General features: G+C 50.7%; 7 protein-coding genes across 7 annotated transcripts; 4 read left to right on the forward strand and 3 right to left on the reverse strand.

Annotated features, from left to right (window-relative positions):
* Positions 1–1,160, reverse strand: NEMAJ01_0021 (kinesin family member C2/C3; the record flags this gene model as incomplete). The annotated part of the gene is made up of 1 exon (XM_047913859.1): positions 1–1,160. A coding segment is annotated over one exon (1,160 nt), but the record flags the coding sequence as incomplete, so codon positions are not given.
* Positions 1,161–1,818: 658 nt separating this feature from the next.
* Positions 1,819–9,096, reverse strand: NEMAJ01_0022 (E3 ubiquitin-protein ligase HUWE1; the record flags this gene model as incomplete). The annotated part of the gene is made up of 1 exon (XM_047913860.1): positions 1,819–9,096. One exon carries the CDS (start codon positions 9,094–9,096, stop codon positions 1,819–1,821), a length of 7,278 nt encoding a protein of 2,425 aa, XP_047769817.1.
* Positions 9,097–9,600: 504 nt separating this feature from the next.
* On the reverse strand, positions 9,601–11,796 carry NEMAJ01_0023 (V-type H+-transporting ATPase subunit a; the record flags this gene model as incomplete). Its single annotated transcript, XM_047913861.1, has 1 exon — positions 9,601–11,796. One exon carries the CDS (start codon positions 11,794–11,796, stop codon positions 9,601–9,603), a length of 2,196 nt encoding a protein of 731 aa, XP_047769818.1.
* Positions 11,797–11,831: 35 nt separating this feature from the next.
* Positions 11,832–12,254, forward strand: NEMAJ01_0024 (uncharacterized protein; the record flags this gene model as incomplete). The annotated part of the gene is made up of 1 exon (XM_047913862.1): positions 11,832–12,254. The coding sequence occupies one exon, from the start codon at positions 11,832–11,834 to the stop codon at positions 12,252–12,254; it is 423 nt and encodes a 140-aa protein (XP_047769819.1).
* Positions 12,255–12,689: 435 nt separating this feature from the next.
* NEMAJ01_0025 (uncharacterized protein) lies at positions 12,690–13,034 on the forward strand (the record flags this gene model as incomplete). The annotated part of the gene is made up of 1 exon (XM_047913863.1): positions 12,690–13,034. The coding sequence occupies one exon, from the start codon at positions 12,690–12,692 to the stop codon at positions 13,032–13,034; it is 345 nt and encodes a 114-aa protein (XP_047769820.1).
* A 439-nt stretch (positions 13,035–13,473) lies between these two features.
* On the forward strand, positions 13,474–13,884 carry NEMAJ01_0026 (uncharacterized protein; the record flags this gene model as incomplete). The annotated part of the gene is made up of 1 exon (XM_047913864.1): positions 13,474–13,884. The coding sequence occupies one exon, from the start codon at positions 13,474–13,476 to the stop codon at positions 13,882–13,884; it is 411 nt and encodes a 136-aa protein (XP_047769821.1).
* Positions 13,885–14,018: 134 nt separating this feature from the next.
* NEMAJ01_0027 (beta-1,4-N-acetylglucosaminyltransferase) lies at positions 14,019–14,495 on the forward strand (the record flags this gene model as incomplete). Its single annotated transcript, XM_047913865.1, has 1 exon — positions 14,019–14,495. One exon carries the CDS (start codon positions 14,019–14,021, stop codon positions 14,493–14,495), a length of 477 nt encoding a protein of 158 aa, XP_047769822.1.
* Positions 14,496–14,942: the final 447 nt, after the last annotated feature.

Below are 14,942 nucleotides of genomic sequence, written 5' to 3' on the forward strand. Positions count from 1 at the left end.
AACGCAGTCTTTGACCCCGGGCCCAGCGTATCCTTCAGCAGAGTCGTCAGCTTGGAGTTTCTGTACGGGATGTGCGCGCTGTTCGTGGCAATTGAGTATACGACGTCTCCCAGCGCAGTCAGGCTCTTGTTTATCTCCACGGCCTCCTTCATTCGCTCGCCCTCGGCCTTGGAGTGATTCAGCCGCTCAGAGCCTGCCAAGTCCGCAATGCACAGGCTTCCCCGGATGCACTCCAGCGCCCCTGTCTCGCTCTCCCTCTGCAGGGCCACGCATATTTTGAGGACCAAGTGGCTCCTGCTGCTCCTGGAGTTGCACTCCGTGCTTCCGACCTTTCTGCTGGCGGAGACCTTCCGGAAAGTTTCCTCGATGTGCTCTACCCCGGAGGCATCGCTGACCGACTTTATCACCTTGTCGTTGTACAGCTCCACCGCAGAAACACTCACACTGTGCGCATATCCGGCCGACTCCAGCCTTTTCAGCTCGCTTCTGAGCATCTCCGTGCTTCTCTGCACGATTCCAGCGCTGCTTTTGCAGTGCGCCCCCAGGCCTGAAGGGCCCTCCATCGAGTAGGTTTTTCCGCTTCCTGTTGGCCCGTATGCGAGCACGCTCACACTGTACCCGCGGGTGACGGAGTACACGAGGTCCTCGATCTCTGCAAAGAGCTCCTCCTGCGTGGCCTTTGGCGAAAGGACTTTATTGCACCGGCTTACAAAGGACTTGCACGGTATTTCCACCGCGTCCTCGGTGATCAAAACCTCTTCTTTCGAGACAAACGGCTTCACGCGGGCAACCACCCGGATCGCCCCCTTTAGGTCGAGGATCTCCGCGAGCTGCGACTTTATTTTTGCCTCAGCCCACGCCTTCTGCGCCAAATGCTCTTTTCTTTCAGCCGCTATCAGGGCCTGCAGCCTTTCAACCTCCTTGCCCAGGAAAGCCCCGTGCTCGCTCCCTGCAGATGCTTTCTCCTTTGCGTCTTTCCTGGCTCTTTCTTTCAGCTGCTGCACCTCCTCCCGGAGAGCTCTGATTTCAGCTTCGTGCTCTGCGCCCGTGTCCTTCTTGAGTATTTCGGGTATGCTGCTTTTCATCGCATACTTTAGATTCGAGGTATTTGCCTCCATGCTGGACAGAATGTTTGAGAGTCTGTCTGTGTTGAAGGACATTTAAAAAAAACGAAGCGCGCACTTTATTTATGCGCAGCAAAATAGACACAGGCGACGGGACTCGAACCCGCAATCTTCTGATCCGAAGTCAGACGCGTTACCATTACGCCACGCCTGTTACATTTCCAACGGCGCGCTTTCCCCCACTCCGTCCGCACGGTCCTGCTGCAGGCTTTCTTCCGTGCGGGGAGACTTTGCAGCTGCAGGGTTTCTTTCGTGCGGGCTGTATAGAAATACTTTGCAAAAATTCGGGCTGCCAGAGAAAACAAACTGCGCAATATATATTTGCAATGCGGAAGTTCTGGTGAAATTCACGGCCTTTATTTTTTATTGGAGTGCTTATATAGACACTGTTTAATCTACCCCTTAAGGTCTAAGTTGTGTAGCCCCGTGAGTATGCCCATCTAAGCAATAAACAAGCACGAGCAACTGCTTTCAGCGCGCAAATGTACAACTCGGGCAAGAAAACACTGGGATGCGCACTCGCAGGATGAAGTCCCGGGCAGATCGAGACTTGGATGTTGCACGCTGCGCCTTTGCTCACGGTGCGAGGATTTCGGGCTGTTCAGGTTCGGGCTGTTTCGAATTGCGGTCTCCAGGGCGGGCGAAAGCGCGGAAGAAGAAGGCAGTGCGAGTTAATTATTGGAGCTTTTATTGTCTATGCAAAACCGAATCCGCTCGAGCACTCTTCGACAGAAAACAGGAGGGCCTTGACAAACTGCTCATACGTGTCGTACTCTGGGAGGTCCAGCTGGTTGAAGCATGTGTGTGCAGTTGGGAGCCTGGTGGAGCCGCCGGATGCCTTGTGGATCTGGAACTTTTGGTTTCCGTTCTGGCATCGGAGTCCTGCAAACCCTTCGAGCGGGAGCTTGGACGTTCCGGTTGCAAACTGCAGGAGCTTCGCCCGCTCCTCCATGGTGAAGCTGCGCACTGCTCTCCAGTACCATCTGACCACCTGCGAGTCAGAAGTGTATCCAAAGTATATTGTGTTGTTTCTCCAGTCGTCGACGTCTATCTCCGGAAGCCCGCTGATCAGAAGCTCCAGCTCCTTCTCGTTAAACATTTTTATGAGGTCCATGTCCAGAATCTCGAAGAAGCCCTCGACGAACGCAGCCAGCTGCCGCTCGACGACCTTCACAAGCTTAAACCCGCACACGAGCTCAACATACTCGCGCTTATTCTGGTTTGTGAGCGCAATGTTTCTCCCGTTTTCCTTCAAGTCAATTATTTTCGTGATTCCGAGCTGGTCCTGCTCCATGGAAAAAGTCATTTCCAGGACATTTTCAATGTCGTTCTCTAGAATCCACACAAGCGAGCGGTAGAACTCTGGGTCCAGGGTTTCCACGTCGCTAAGATCCACTGTGATGCCGAGCACGCGCTTGTAGAACGCGCGCGTAAAGTGGCAGTCCACGGTCATTTCGTCGTACACGGCCTTCCCAATAATGCGCCCGATAAACTTAAAGTACACGAGGTGCTCTGGGTTTATGTGGCTGATGTGGTTTGGCTGGTAGGAAGCCCCTATTGGCGTGAACAGCGCGTAGTTGGGATTGAACATCTCTTTGCCCAGCTCGGAGTACCACTCGCGCGTAAGCCCTCCTGCGTCCACGCCGTCTTCGCCCACAAACTTGATGTTGAACTTGGCGTGCTGCACCTGCTTTCCGGGCAGGCGCATGAGCTGGTGGAAAGTGTCCTCAAAGACCGTTCCCCTCTGCACCATCAGCTGGACTGTTGACTTCTGGTGCTGCTCTCCCCGCACTTTCTTGTAGAAGTACACCCGCTTGTTGTCGAAGTCCAGGATCTTCCTGGGCAGGCCTGCAAACGAAGAAAACAGCAGATCCGGGTCCGCCTGGATGAACGTGTTTATCAGGTCCTTCTCCCTTTCCACCACGGCGTGGTATATAGAGGGCTCGCTTGTGATCTCTTCGAACTCGCTCCCATCTTCGCTGCTTCCCGTGTGCATCTGGATAGTGTGCACGATGATAAACGCCTTAAAAATCGGCAGGAGCGAGGAGACATAGAGCGCCTCCTTCTCCTTTGGAAGGATGTGCGCAAAGTAGTGCTCCCAGAAAGGCATTTCCCGGAGCGCAAGGAGGTCGTCCAGATAGCTCGGCGTAACTCCCAGAACGCCTATCAGCGTGACCATGCGCACAAGGCGGGAAATTGCCTTTGTGCACGCCTGGCTGCTAAACTCTATTTTGTTCAAGCACTCTTCAAGCACCTTCTTGCTTTCCCCCACGAGGTAGACCAGATACTCTTTTCTGTAAAACCGGTCTGTTTTCTTTATAAAAGAAGAGAAGTTTGCAAACGTGTCGTCTGACATGTCGTACTCCAGAAACTCGATGTAGCTCTGGATGTGCACGCTGCCCGGGTCCTGCACCCGGTTGTTCACGAAGCAGTCTCCAATCGTGCTGAGCAGCTTGATGCTTTCCGGCATAGTTCTTTTGTTCGTGCTGTGGAGTATCTGGTTCAGCAAGGAGATGTTCGTGCTGAACACTGTCGTGATGTCCGACGATTTTGTGCAAAGGTACGTGAGTGCCTCAAAGCTTCTTTTCACCGTCACCTCCGGAACCACTTCATTTGCCCCGCTCGGCGAGCTTGTTATGTATGGGTTCCCCGCCGGCTTCTGGCTGATGTTTCCCACAAGCACTCCCACCACGCACTCTCGGATTTCCCTGTCGGAGCACATGTTGTGTATTATCCTGTAAAGATGTCTTCGGTTTGTGTACGACATGGTCATTCTAATGAAGCCTGGGACTATGTCAGACTCGAACGGCATCAGCGCATTTCGCTCGGCAATAAACGGCACGTCCTGCGGCCTCTTTTTTTTCTCCTCTCTCCTCGGGACTTCTCCGGCGAATGTTTCCATGTATCGAGTCTCCTGCTCCTCAAACACGCTCCGCACTTCTTCGCGCAGCCTGTCCAAAAAGTGTATGCTTATGGGCCTATACTCCGTGCTGGAGGCTATCCGGTCCTGGTAGAAGTGGAACACCGTGTCCTCCAAAATGTCGCTGGGGAGGTTGTTGAGGACCTCCACGTCCAGCTCCGGCACCTCTCCGTTCTCGTCGCCTATCGCTATTTCCTCTCCCGTGGCAAAACTCTCTTCGTCGTCGTATTCCTCTTCGTCGTACTCCTCCTCGTACTCCTCGTACTCGGTGTCCTCCGTGTTTTCCGCGTCAATTTCCAGCGGCTCGTCCTCCAGCGGCGTCTCTTCCTGGGCAGGCTCTTTCTCCTGCAGAACAGAAAGTATGATTTTCTCGAGCATTTTCTGGATAAAGCTTGCGCGCTCCCCGTCCAGAAAAATCTCCATTTCCTCCGTGAGGATTTTCGAAGTGGACGGCGTTCCCAGCGACTTTAGAAACTCGTTCTTCTCCGGGGCTGCCTCCTCTTCCTCCAGCAAGACTTCCTCCGACAAGGTGTACTCCTCGTAGTTGTTGGACTCTGACGTGTACACCGTCAGAGAGTCCTCTGTGCTGGCCTCCTCCACCTCGTTCGACTGCTCGTCTGTGTCGTCGTACAGCATCTGGTCGCTGTCCATGGTTTCGTCCGTGTCAAAGTCCTCCATGTACCCCTCGTCAATGTCCTCAAAGTACATCTCCTCCTCCGACTGGCTGGCCTCCTCGTAAAACGCCTCTTTCTCGTCGACAGAAACAATCCGCGTAATGTACTCGATGGGCCCTGCAAGCGCCTCCAGAATGGCGCCGTAGTCTTTTCGCCTGTTGTCTATTTCCATCGTGCGCGAGATTATCGACTCCAAAACGCACATTTCCTTGATCAGCGTGATGCACTCGTCAAAGGTGTTCTTGCTGAAGCGGGTGACAAGAATCTCCTGGACGAGCTCTGTAAGCACAACTATGTTGTTCATCGACTCGTGTATCATCTCTACGATATACCCCATGAGGTGTCTCTTAATGCTGATTCCTATGGTGTAGTTGAAAACCGCGACAATAAAGTGCCCGGACCAGTGGGCAAGCGCCTTCTCCTCCTCAGAAATCGTGCCAGGTTTTGTGAGCTTTGCGTGCATGGCGTGCCAGCTCAGGAACCTCCGGAAGCCTGGATAGTCCTCCTCTCCCAGGGACGCGACAAGCTGCGGGAAAGCCACGACCAGAAGAGAAAGCGAGTGCACGCGGGCCGTTTTTTCGAGCGTGCTTCCAGTGTCTGTGGAAAATATGGCTCTGAACACCTCGGGCTTTACGTCCGAGTACTTCTTTATCTTTTTGTTGAAAAGCCCGTCCGAGAGCGTCTCCAGCGCGGCCTCCGACATCTCGGTGCTCCCCGAAGGCGCTTTCACGTTTTCCGGGAGCTTGTGCCTGATGTCGTCCCAGCCTGCGCTGATGCACTCAAAGTTCTCTGTTATGTACTTCAGCGCGGTGGAAATCGAGTAGAAGATTGTGCTTCGCAGGTTGCTGCACGTGGTGTGTGTGGTGTACATCCTGAACTTTCCAAGATGCTTGCTTTTGATCACGCTATTCACAGTCTCCTGCACGGCCTCTGGCCCCTCCACCATCCTTCTGACCAGAAGGTTTATCACGGTAAGCAGGCTTTCCTGGGCCTGGCTGCTCTCCAGCGCGCTGTACATTCTGTCGACAAGCTCCATGGGGGCCTCTACGTGCAGCCCAAACGAGTACTCAATGTGCAACTTTGTGACCACCAAAAGCACGACGCCCTGCCCCTCCAGAACGCCTGCGTCTGTGGTTTCGTGGAATCTGATGGTCCCAAGCGCCTTGTCCAGAAGGCTCGTTTTCTTCAGCGTGTCGTGCATCGCTGTGAACAGCACAACCATTGCGTACATCTTGAGGAACGACGGGTCTGTGGACTCGCCAACCACCTCCGTCATTTCTGGCAAGTAGCTGTACAGGTGGAAGAACGCGCAGGAGTCTTTAATTGCCGCGTGCCGCAGCAGATCGTAGCACTTCTTGTCGTACACCTGCCGGAACGTGGCTCCGTCTGCGAGAAGAATCGTGAAAATATCTGCGTTCAGCACGCTCTCTGTTTCGCTTCTTGGCAGACTCAGAAACGCGGAAACGAAAAAAGCCCCGAGCGCCTCCCTCCGAGCGTGCGAGGGAAGGAAAGCCGGCTCTGCGCCAGGCTCTGTCTTTGTGCTCTTCTGCGTTTTCAGCAAGGAGTAAAACGCGGTTTTGACTATGCTCAGCAGGTGCTCTATGCTGCTTTTGTCTATGTGCTCCAGGAGAAGCTCTACAAAGACCAAAACATGCTCTTCAATTTCGCACAGCTTCTCTCTGTGCGCAGTCTCTTCTGCGGGGGAGAAAATGCCCCTGATTCCCCGGATGTATATGGACAGCAGCTCGAGTATAGAGGTGACTGTTTTTTTAAGAGAGGCCTCGTCGATTTCGTTTTTTGTGTGCATGCCCACAAGCTTCCTGGCATGCTCCATCAGCCTCCCGCACACGTTTATTTCTATGAGGTAGTCGTGCGTAATTACAAAGTGGTATCCGGCCATGTATCCTGCGGGGTCTTTGTCCAGCAGGAGGTAGTTTTTCAGGCCGTGCATGTGGGTGGAATAGTACACGTACTCGTTCTGTGCGGCCTTGTCAAGGGAGTCTTCTACAAGCATCGAAAACACCTTCAGGAACTGCTTGGGGCTGTCCTTCACGCTGTGTATGTTCTTGAGGATGCCCAGCGTAAACGAGTAGTACAGGTTTATCAGCATCTCGCACGACTGTTTTTTGGCAGGATCATTCTCCACGACTATGTCGTTAAAGTACTCGCTGACTCGCATGACTGTTTGCAGAAAGCCCTTTGTAGTGCAGTGCTTTATAAACGCGCGGCTTGCGTCCTCTGCCTTAAACAGCAAGTAGTTTGCTACCAGTAGAATCCTTTTTATTTTGTCCGCGTTCTCCTGCGTGACTTTATTTTTCATCACACGGTCAACCAGCTTTGCAATGTACGAAATCACATATGCCTGGTCCTCGTTGAACACTTCGATCAGTATGCTCATGACGTCCGTGTACAGCTCGGTGTCTGGAGGAATCTCGATCAGCGTGAGCATGCTTATGATGCGATTGTTCAGCAGGCCCATATCGGTGATCAGCTGGTTGTTTGTGGTTTTTCTGTAGACTGCCCGGTGGACCATCCGGAACAGGTTTTCCAGCAAAACCAGCATGAGCGCATGGTCTGTGTGGGGAATCTGGGCCTCCAGGTTCTTCATCGTGTTGTATATCCTCTCTTTCACGGAGGCCGACACCACGGGGTAGTGCCGGACCAGATTTTCCAGGAACACCCCGTACGTGCTGGCGATGTCGTACGACATGATTATGTTGCACATGTTCGGCATTTCGAATCCCTGGAAGATTTTGTCCAGAATGTTTGCCTCCTCTATTTTCCGGATGAGCTCTGCGTTTAGGAAAAACGCCTCAATGATGTTTGGGAACTCCAGCAGCAGGTCCGGGCACGATGTGAGCTCTTTTTTCATGCACATCACGAACCCCTCAAATATGCCGGCCTCAACCACAAAGAGAAGATTCGACGGCTCGTTGTGGATGTAGTCCGACACGGTTGAAAACAGATACGCAAGTATAGAAGGGGTAAACTTTTCCGAGTGGAAAAGGATCTGTGTGATTGCTTTGGGAAACTCTCCCTCTAAAAACCCGCGCATGGCCTCCACAGTGCCCACGTTCTTGAACAGCTGCGAGACTATCTTCATGATTGAGTTGATGTACATCAGCAGGTCGTAGTCCTCGATGCTCCCCAAAACCGTTTCAACCGCCGCCAGAAGCTGCTTGGACAGAACCCCCATGCCGTTTTCGGAGATGAACCACGTGAAAGGCGCCGGAAGCGTAAACAGGAACGTGTTTGCCCCCATCACAAGACGCATTTTCTTCTTGTACGAAATGTCCGCCCGGTCCCTCAGCGTGTTGTACACGTACTGCACAATTCCCGCGGAGAACAGCGCAGACACGCACTGCGCAGAGGCAAAGCACGAGCTAAGGAAGTTGAAAAACGCAACCACAAAGTGTTCTGGAAGCTCCTCGTTTACTATTTTTTTCAAAAGGTTCATTATCATTCCCTCGTGCGACTGCGCGCTCATCGCCGATATTACAGAAGAGTGCCGAATGCGCATTCTGAATATCGAGTCGACCATGGTCAGGGCAGCCTCTCGCATCTCATAGCTCTCTGTGTTGATGATGTTCAGAACCTCCGGGATGTCTCTGTTTATGAACTCGGAGTCGATTGGCAGGTCTGTGTAGCTGTAGTACACCAGCGCGCTGAACGCAAGCATTCGGATGATTTTCAGCTTGTCTATTTGCTCAAGCAGCTCGTTCTGCCGAACCGCATGGACAAACCGCCGCTGCTCCTGCTTCGGCACCGTCTTGTCTGGCAGGCCATATATCCCCTTCTTCACGACCTTTTTGATGCTCACCCTCTTGCAGCTGTCTGTGTGCTCGTCGTAGTACGTGTACACGCCCTGCGGCTTGTCCTTCACCCGGTCGATCAGTATTTTCAGCGTCTCCATCTTCATCAGGCACATGCTTGCCTTTATAGACCGCTGGATGTGGATTTTGGACGCAAAGAATGAAACCAGGTAAAGAGCGTCTATCGCCAGATCCAGCTCAAACGAGTAGATAAACGGCTCTATCACGTCGAACGAGCTGAACAGGCTTTTGTTAGAGCTGTTCTCCACCAGTAGCTTCTGAAACTTCAGTATCGCATGGGCCTTTTCCTTGTCTTCCTTCGACAGGGGCCTGTTCTGAAACTGCTCTATATTGTACTCGCTCAGCATGTTCTTCAGTACCATATCCAATCTGTCCAAAACAGAAACCCAGTAGAACAGATCGGTTTTTGTGTGCCTCCACTCGTTTATATTGGTCAAATATACGGCTATCTCGCTTTCTGGCACACTTTCCAGATTTCGTATGATGTTTGAAATGTTTTCTGGTGGCTGTGTGAATCGCTTTTCTATTGGCCTTTCAATCTTCATAAAAAATAAAAAAACAAGAAATTTAAATAGAAAGCATGCACATAGAATAGGACAGATATTTGTATTTGCTCTCACACGCTCTTTTTATCTAATGCGCGCTCTTGCAGCCCGAAAGCAGAAAAGCTGGCGCGCACTCTCGCCGATAATTTTGAAAAAGAGCTGAAATGATCAAGTGGGCAGAGAACGGCCTGTTCCAGTGCTGGCTGCTTGCTTTGCCCCGGGCTGTGCGATCTCTGCCTCTGCCCGAATGCTTCATAGCACTCGCTTCCACATGCGCCAATATGCTCTCGCAGGCCCTAACTTTGCCTTTAGCGGTGCCTTGTGCTGCCCCGCAAAACAGGAGCACGAAAAGCAGCTTTCCCACGCCCAGAGCCAGTGGAATGTGCTGGCCCTTTAAAAGGCTGCAGCAGCGCTTTTGTCCCCTCCTTCCTCCGGCTCTGCGCAGGCGCTCATGCAAGTGCAGGCAAATCCCAATTCAAATGCAGAGATATACTTAGTGTTCATTTATTCTGTTGCGCCCCCCGGCTTTCTCTCTGCGTCCAAGAGAATTGCTGGCTTGAATGTGAACGGGCTGAAGAGAACGCCCTCCCCCTTGAAGAACTTCGACCCAAACTCAACCCAGTGCAGGCGCAGGCTGTGCAAAGTAGCGCTCAGCCCCTCCAGGCAAATAAGAAGAATGAATGTTCCTGCTGCCCACAGAATCGAAAGGAGGCACCGGAAGACTATGTGCAGGCCTGCATTTCCAATTGTCTGCGTGAACAGAATACCGCTTAGCTCCGAGTGTGCCAAAGAAACCGCCCAAAGTCGCAGGTACGAGGATATGTTGGATATCAGGCCCATTATAAACTCAATGCCCTCTATCATCGAGTGCAGCCACAGATCGGTTTTTGATGTGTTTTTGGGCATGTTCTTTGTGGCGATCATATAGATGGGCTCGGCCATGAGCAGGCACGGCAGCGACACAAGCACTGCGGTCATAATAACCATTTGCACAAAGTGCTGCCCAGGATACACCTGCACCTCGGGCGCGCTGAAGGAGACCATTTCGATCACCACGGCAATAACGCCCGGCCAGTTTGGGGCAGGCGTGCACCACTTGAGGACAATAAGGAAGGCAACATACCCTATCAGCCCAAAGAAAACTGTCATTTGCGGAATTATCACTCCAAACAGCTTGAGCTTGTTTTTTCTGTACACTTCGTTGATTGCATTCAGAACCATTCCCAGGGTAAGATGCGCAAATCCCAATATTATGCTGGATTTCATCTTTAGAGAGTTTGTGAAGGACTGGCCGTTCTCTGCTGCGTGCCATGCATAGTCAATTCCAAACGCGCAGTTTCCTGTTTTCTCCCCTGTTTTTGCGTATGCGGAAATGAACTCTCCAAACGGATATCCCATAAAGTCTGCGTACAGGAACCCAAAGTACACGGACCACACGCCCATAAACACCATAAGGTACCTCGCTTGGAAAAGCATTTCAAATATGTCTGTGAAGTTTGCAGTTTTTTCCTTTCTAATGAGGTATGCGCCTATTGCCACCAGAATGAGCCCGTGCCCCACGTCCCCAAACATGCACCCGAATAGGAACGGGAACGTTGTGATTGAAAATATTGTTGGGTTGATTTCTTTGTACATCGGAATGCCGTACACGTTTGTGAGATTCTGGAAACACTCTGTGATTTTTGTGGTTTCAAAGTGTGTTGGGCGGATGGTGTCTTCCGAAATTGCAATGATCTCGGCTGCGATGTCGCCATGCAACTCGCCGATCTTTTTGACCAGCATCCCAAACCGCTCCTCGTTCTTCTTCAGTATGAACCCCTCCCCCATAAGATACGAGTTTTTCTTGTTTACCTCAAACTTTTCTCGCGCTATTTCTATTTCTATCTCTCTTATGATGTAGTATTTCCACGCAGACAGCTCTCTAGACACCGTTTTCATTTCCGTTGAAAAGGTTTCGATGTTTATCTGGTGCATCTTCTTGAGCTGTGCCAGGCTCGACGACACGTTCAGCAGGTCGTTTTCCTTCCGCTCGGTCTTTTTGTCTGCATACCGGACGATTCGCGCGTCTATTTTCATGCATATGTTTTTTATTCTTTCAATCGCCTTTTCTCCGTGGGTGAAGCAAATAAACCCCATTTTTTCGGGTGTCGCCATTTCAACGGACACAAAGCACAGGTTGCCGTGCAGGGACTTCCACAGAAACTTCTCCAGCGTAAGAATCTGCTCCTTGGAGATGACTCCTGCAACATACTCCAGCCCCATTTTCAGGCTTTTGTCAGAGTCAAACTCCAGGTCCTTGAACCCCTCCGTGGAAATTCTCTCCAGGTCCTGCAGCACAATGATGTCTTCCTCCATCTTCTCAACAGCCAGCCCCGTGCTTTTCTTTATCTGCGCAAGCTGGACAGACCTGTAGTAGTGCTTCTCAATGCACGCAGACAGGTTCTCTATCGACATTTTCAGCGGAGAAATGTTGGACCCCCGGACCTGCGAAATGCTGTTCCTCTTTAGCTCCTCTGAAAGAAACTCCACGCGTGCCAGAATTTTTTCCATTTCCGCGCAGTGGTCGGTTTTTCCCTCTTTTTTTCCCGGAGGAGCAACCAAGTGGAGGATATCTCGCTGCCCTATCTCTTCCAGAACGCTTCTTATGATGTCTGGTGAAATGTACAGCCGAACCATGCTCACATCTTCGCTTCTAAACATTTTAATTTGTTTGTGCAAAAATTAGTTTTATTTCCATGCCAACTAACAAATGTGCCGTGTGCGCATACAAGCACAAGTCCAAGAAAAAGTGGATGGACGGGTCTGTCGTGCTGGAAAATGCGCGGCTGGCTCTGCTGGACACCAGGGGCAGGGAGATAGACTCTGTGCGCATAAGCAAAATTCAGTTGGAGGATGAAGTCATTCCCATGGAGTACCACGAAGTGCTCTGCGAAGACGGGGAGGAAGCAGGAGCTATTATGCAGAAGGTGCACGAGGCCTGCAAAAGTGCTGAAAAGCCTGCCGAAAAGAGCCCTGGCCTGCAAAAAGAGGCGCACTGTGGGGGCGTGCCGCCAGAGACCTCGAGAAAAGTCTTAGAGATAGTAGAGCAAGTGGTTAGGCAGCCTGCTAACCCCAGGCCTGCCAACACAAAAGAGGATCTGCTTAGGATGTTTAAATAGAAATTGCCGCTAGCTTCTGGATAGCCCAATAAAGTGCTGTGTATACGTGTTTTTTCGGCTTTGAATGCTTTCATTTTTGTTCTAGACTAGAAAACTCTGGGCTTGCGGCTTTATTTGCAGACATTTCAGCTGGAAAGACGTGCTGCCTCTGCGCCTTTATGGGGCTTCCGCTTTAATCTGCCAGAGGGCGCAGATACTGTTTAGAGGGCGCATGTTTGTATGGCGCAGCGTTTTCCAAGCACGCACATTTTGCATGCTTCGTCTAGACAGCGCACCAGAAAAACTTTGGAAACTGGCCGGAAGCTTGTTTGTATTAAAAAATATAAAATATGTGATCAAAGCAGTCATGATTGATGGCTACACACAATATATTGAAAATATATAGTATTGATTTGCATATATATAAGTATAAATAGTTAAATAGCAAGCGTGTGCATGACCCAGAGCATCATGAAAAATGAAATCGCACACACTACTCGTATGCCCGACAGTGCAGGAGGCATCGTAATAGTTTATAATACGCGCGGCGTGCTTGTAAACATAACTGCATTCATTGCGCTGTTTGTGGTTATCGTTGTTTTGGTCGTGTTTATACTCTGGTACATTTTTTACTGGAGTCGCGTGAATATCCAGCCAAGGAGCCTTCCCAGAGAAGACGTGACTGTGCAGATAGATGCTGAGAATCAGAGACCTCCCAGGCCGTATGAAAGGAAAAAAACAGCCCGAGACCTTGAAGCTTCAAAGCCTCTGCGGCCTGCGTATAAAGAAACCGCTGTTTAACACACTATGCAAATAAACAGCCCGCATAATTGCTGTTTTCCCGTGTTATAAATCCAGCACTGGCAGCTCTTCTGGCGTTCTCTGCCCTGCTTTTTTGTGCGCGCCAGAAGCGTATCTCTTTCCGGTGGTGCACTATTCTTGAAATGTCAAATCTACATGGTGTAATTAGTTTCAAAAAATTACACGAAACTCGGTTTATACAGTAGCAATTGGTTGTCAAAATGATTTTAAAATACAATCAGACGACATACTAAAAATAAAAGCTATACGAATAGAAATTATGCAAAAAAACATGGAAACGGCATGCCACACCCAGCCAGCCATAACCATTGCAGAATATATACTCATAACGCATAATACAACCCAAGTCATTATACAAGACTGGGGGCGCTCCGGCTTGTTTTTTTATGTCGGTGTAGTATGTATTTTGTGGGTTTTCATGGCGGTGCTGAGCTTTGCGCTGGCCTACATGTTCATTGAGATCTTTATTACTCTGTACTACCTAAATTCCTTTGTAGGGGTTCCACATAATATGCAAAATGACCCCTGGGCCAAGTTTCCGCTTCTTTACATGGCAGTAGGCCGATACATTTTGAAGCTGCTTGTTTGGTTCAGAGAATTCTTTATATTGTACTTCTGCATTCCATTTACGTATCAAAGTAATAGTGGCAATGTGCAGAATGCGGAAGCACAGATAGCCGAGCGCGCCGGCAACGAGCACACTCCTGAGTCTGACCCCCCCGAAAGTAACACCCCGCGCTGCGCTGAGACTCCCCCTCCATCATACACCTACATGGAATTTGAGGGCCGCCCTCTGTCTGCTCAGCATGCCACCCAGACGCATAATTAAACAATTCAAAAATCCAAGTGCGTGCGCAGCTGCTATTTCTGTTTTAGCGGCCATGTATAGAGCCTGCTGTGCCTATGCACGGCTGCACTTTCTCTCTTTGCAAATATTTATAATGGTGCATTCGCAAATGTTTAATGAAGCTGGCAATCACCACAGGAACCTACGGGTTTCCGCAGCTAATAGACAGGGTGCTGGCGCTTTTGGGCACGCTCAGCGAAAAGTACACGGAAATACACATACAGTACGGACAGCACGAGCCAGAGTCGCTCAAGCGCTTTTCTTCGCAGGGCGGCGTGCCAGTTTCTGTAGTAAAAGTGTCCTACTACAGGTCCTTGAGCGAGTTTGTGCAAAATGCGGATCTGGTTATAACCCATGCAGGGACGGGCACAGTACTCTCCCTGCTTAAAGAAGCCACGCCTTTTATCGTGGTTCCAAACGAAACTCTCTTGCACAACCACCAGAAAGAGTATGCAGAGTCTATGCGCAAAAAACTGCACATTTCCTCTCTGGATAGAGTCGTGCAGGATGCCATGAAGATACAGCACTCGCTGCACACTCTCACGGTTTCGTCTTCTCTGTGGGGCCAGCACTTTCTTCCCCATCTGAAATAGGCCAAAGCGGTGCGCCTACACGACTGGCTATAGGGCGCTGCAGCTTGGGCTTGAGCACAGAAGAGCTTGCTTGGCCTTTCTTCTATCCTTGGGCTTGGACTCTCTTCCAGGAGTGCGCATTTGGCAGCAAATGGAAAGTGCATCTCTGTCCTGGCTGCGGCGTGTGCAAGGCGGATTTCTGCTCTGGCGAAAGACGTATATTCTAAGCAGAAGCATTCACACGCTGCTTAGCCTGCGAAAGTAAAATTGGCGATTTTTCCACGCTGTGGAGTGGCCTTCAAGCAAGAACTGCCTGAAGCACGTTCTGGGCCGGCTAGGCCACTTGCAATGCATGTGCATTTGAAAAAGCCTCCAGCGAAGCCTGAGTAGCGTTCAGATGCAGCAGCATGCAGGAAATTCTTTTCATTCGCCAATATTGAGCCACAAAACAACAGCAAGCTATCCAGT

This window comes from Nematocida major (genome assembly GCF_021653875.1).
Source record: "Nematocida major strain JUm2507 chromosome Unknown 2424, whole genome shotgun sequence".
Classification (NCBI taxonomy): Eukaryota; Fungi; Microsporidia; genus Nematocida; species Nematocida major.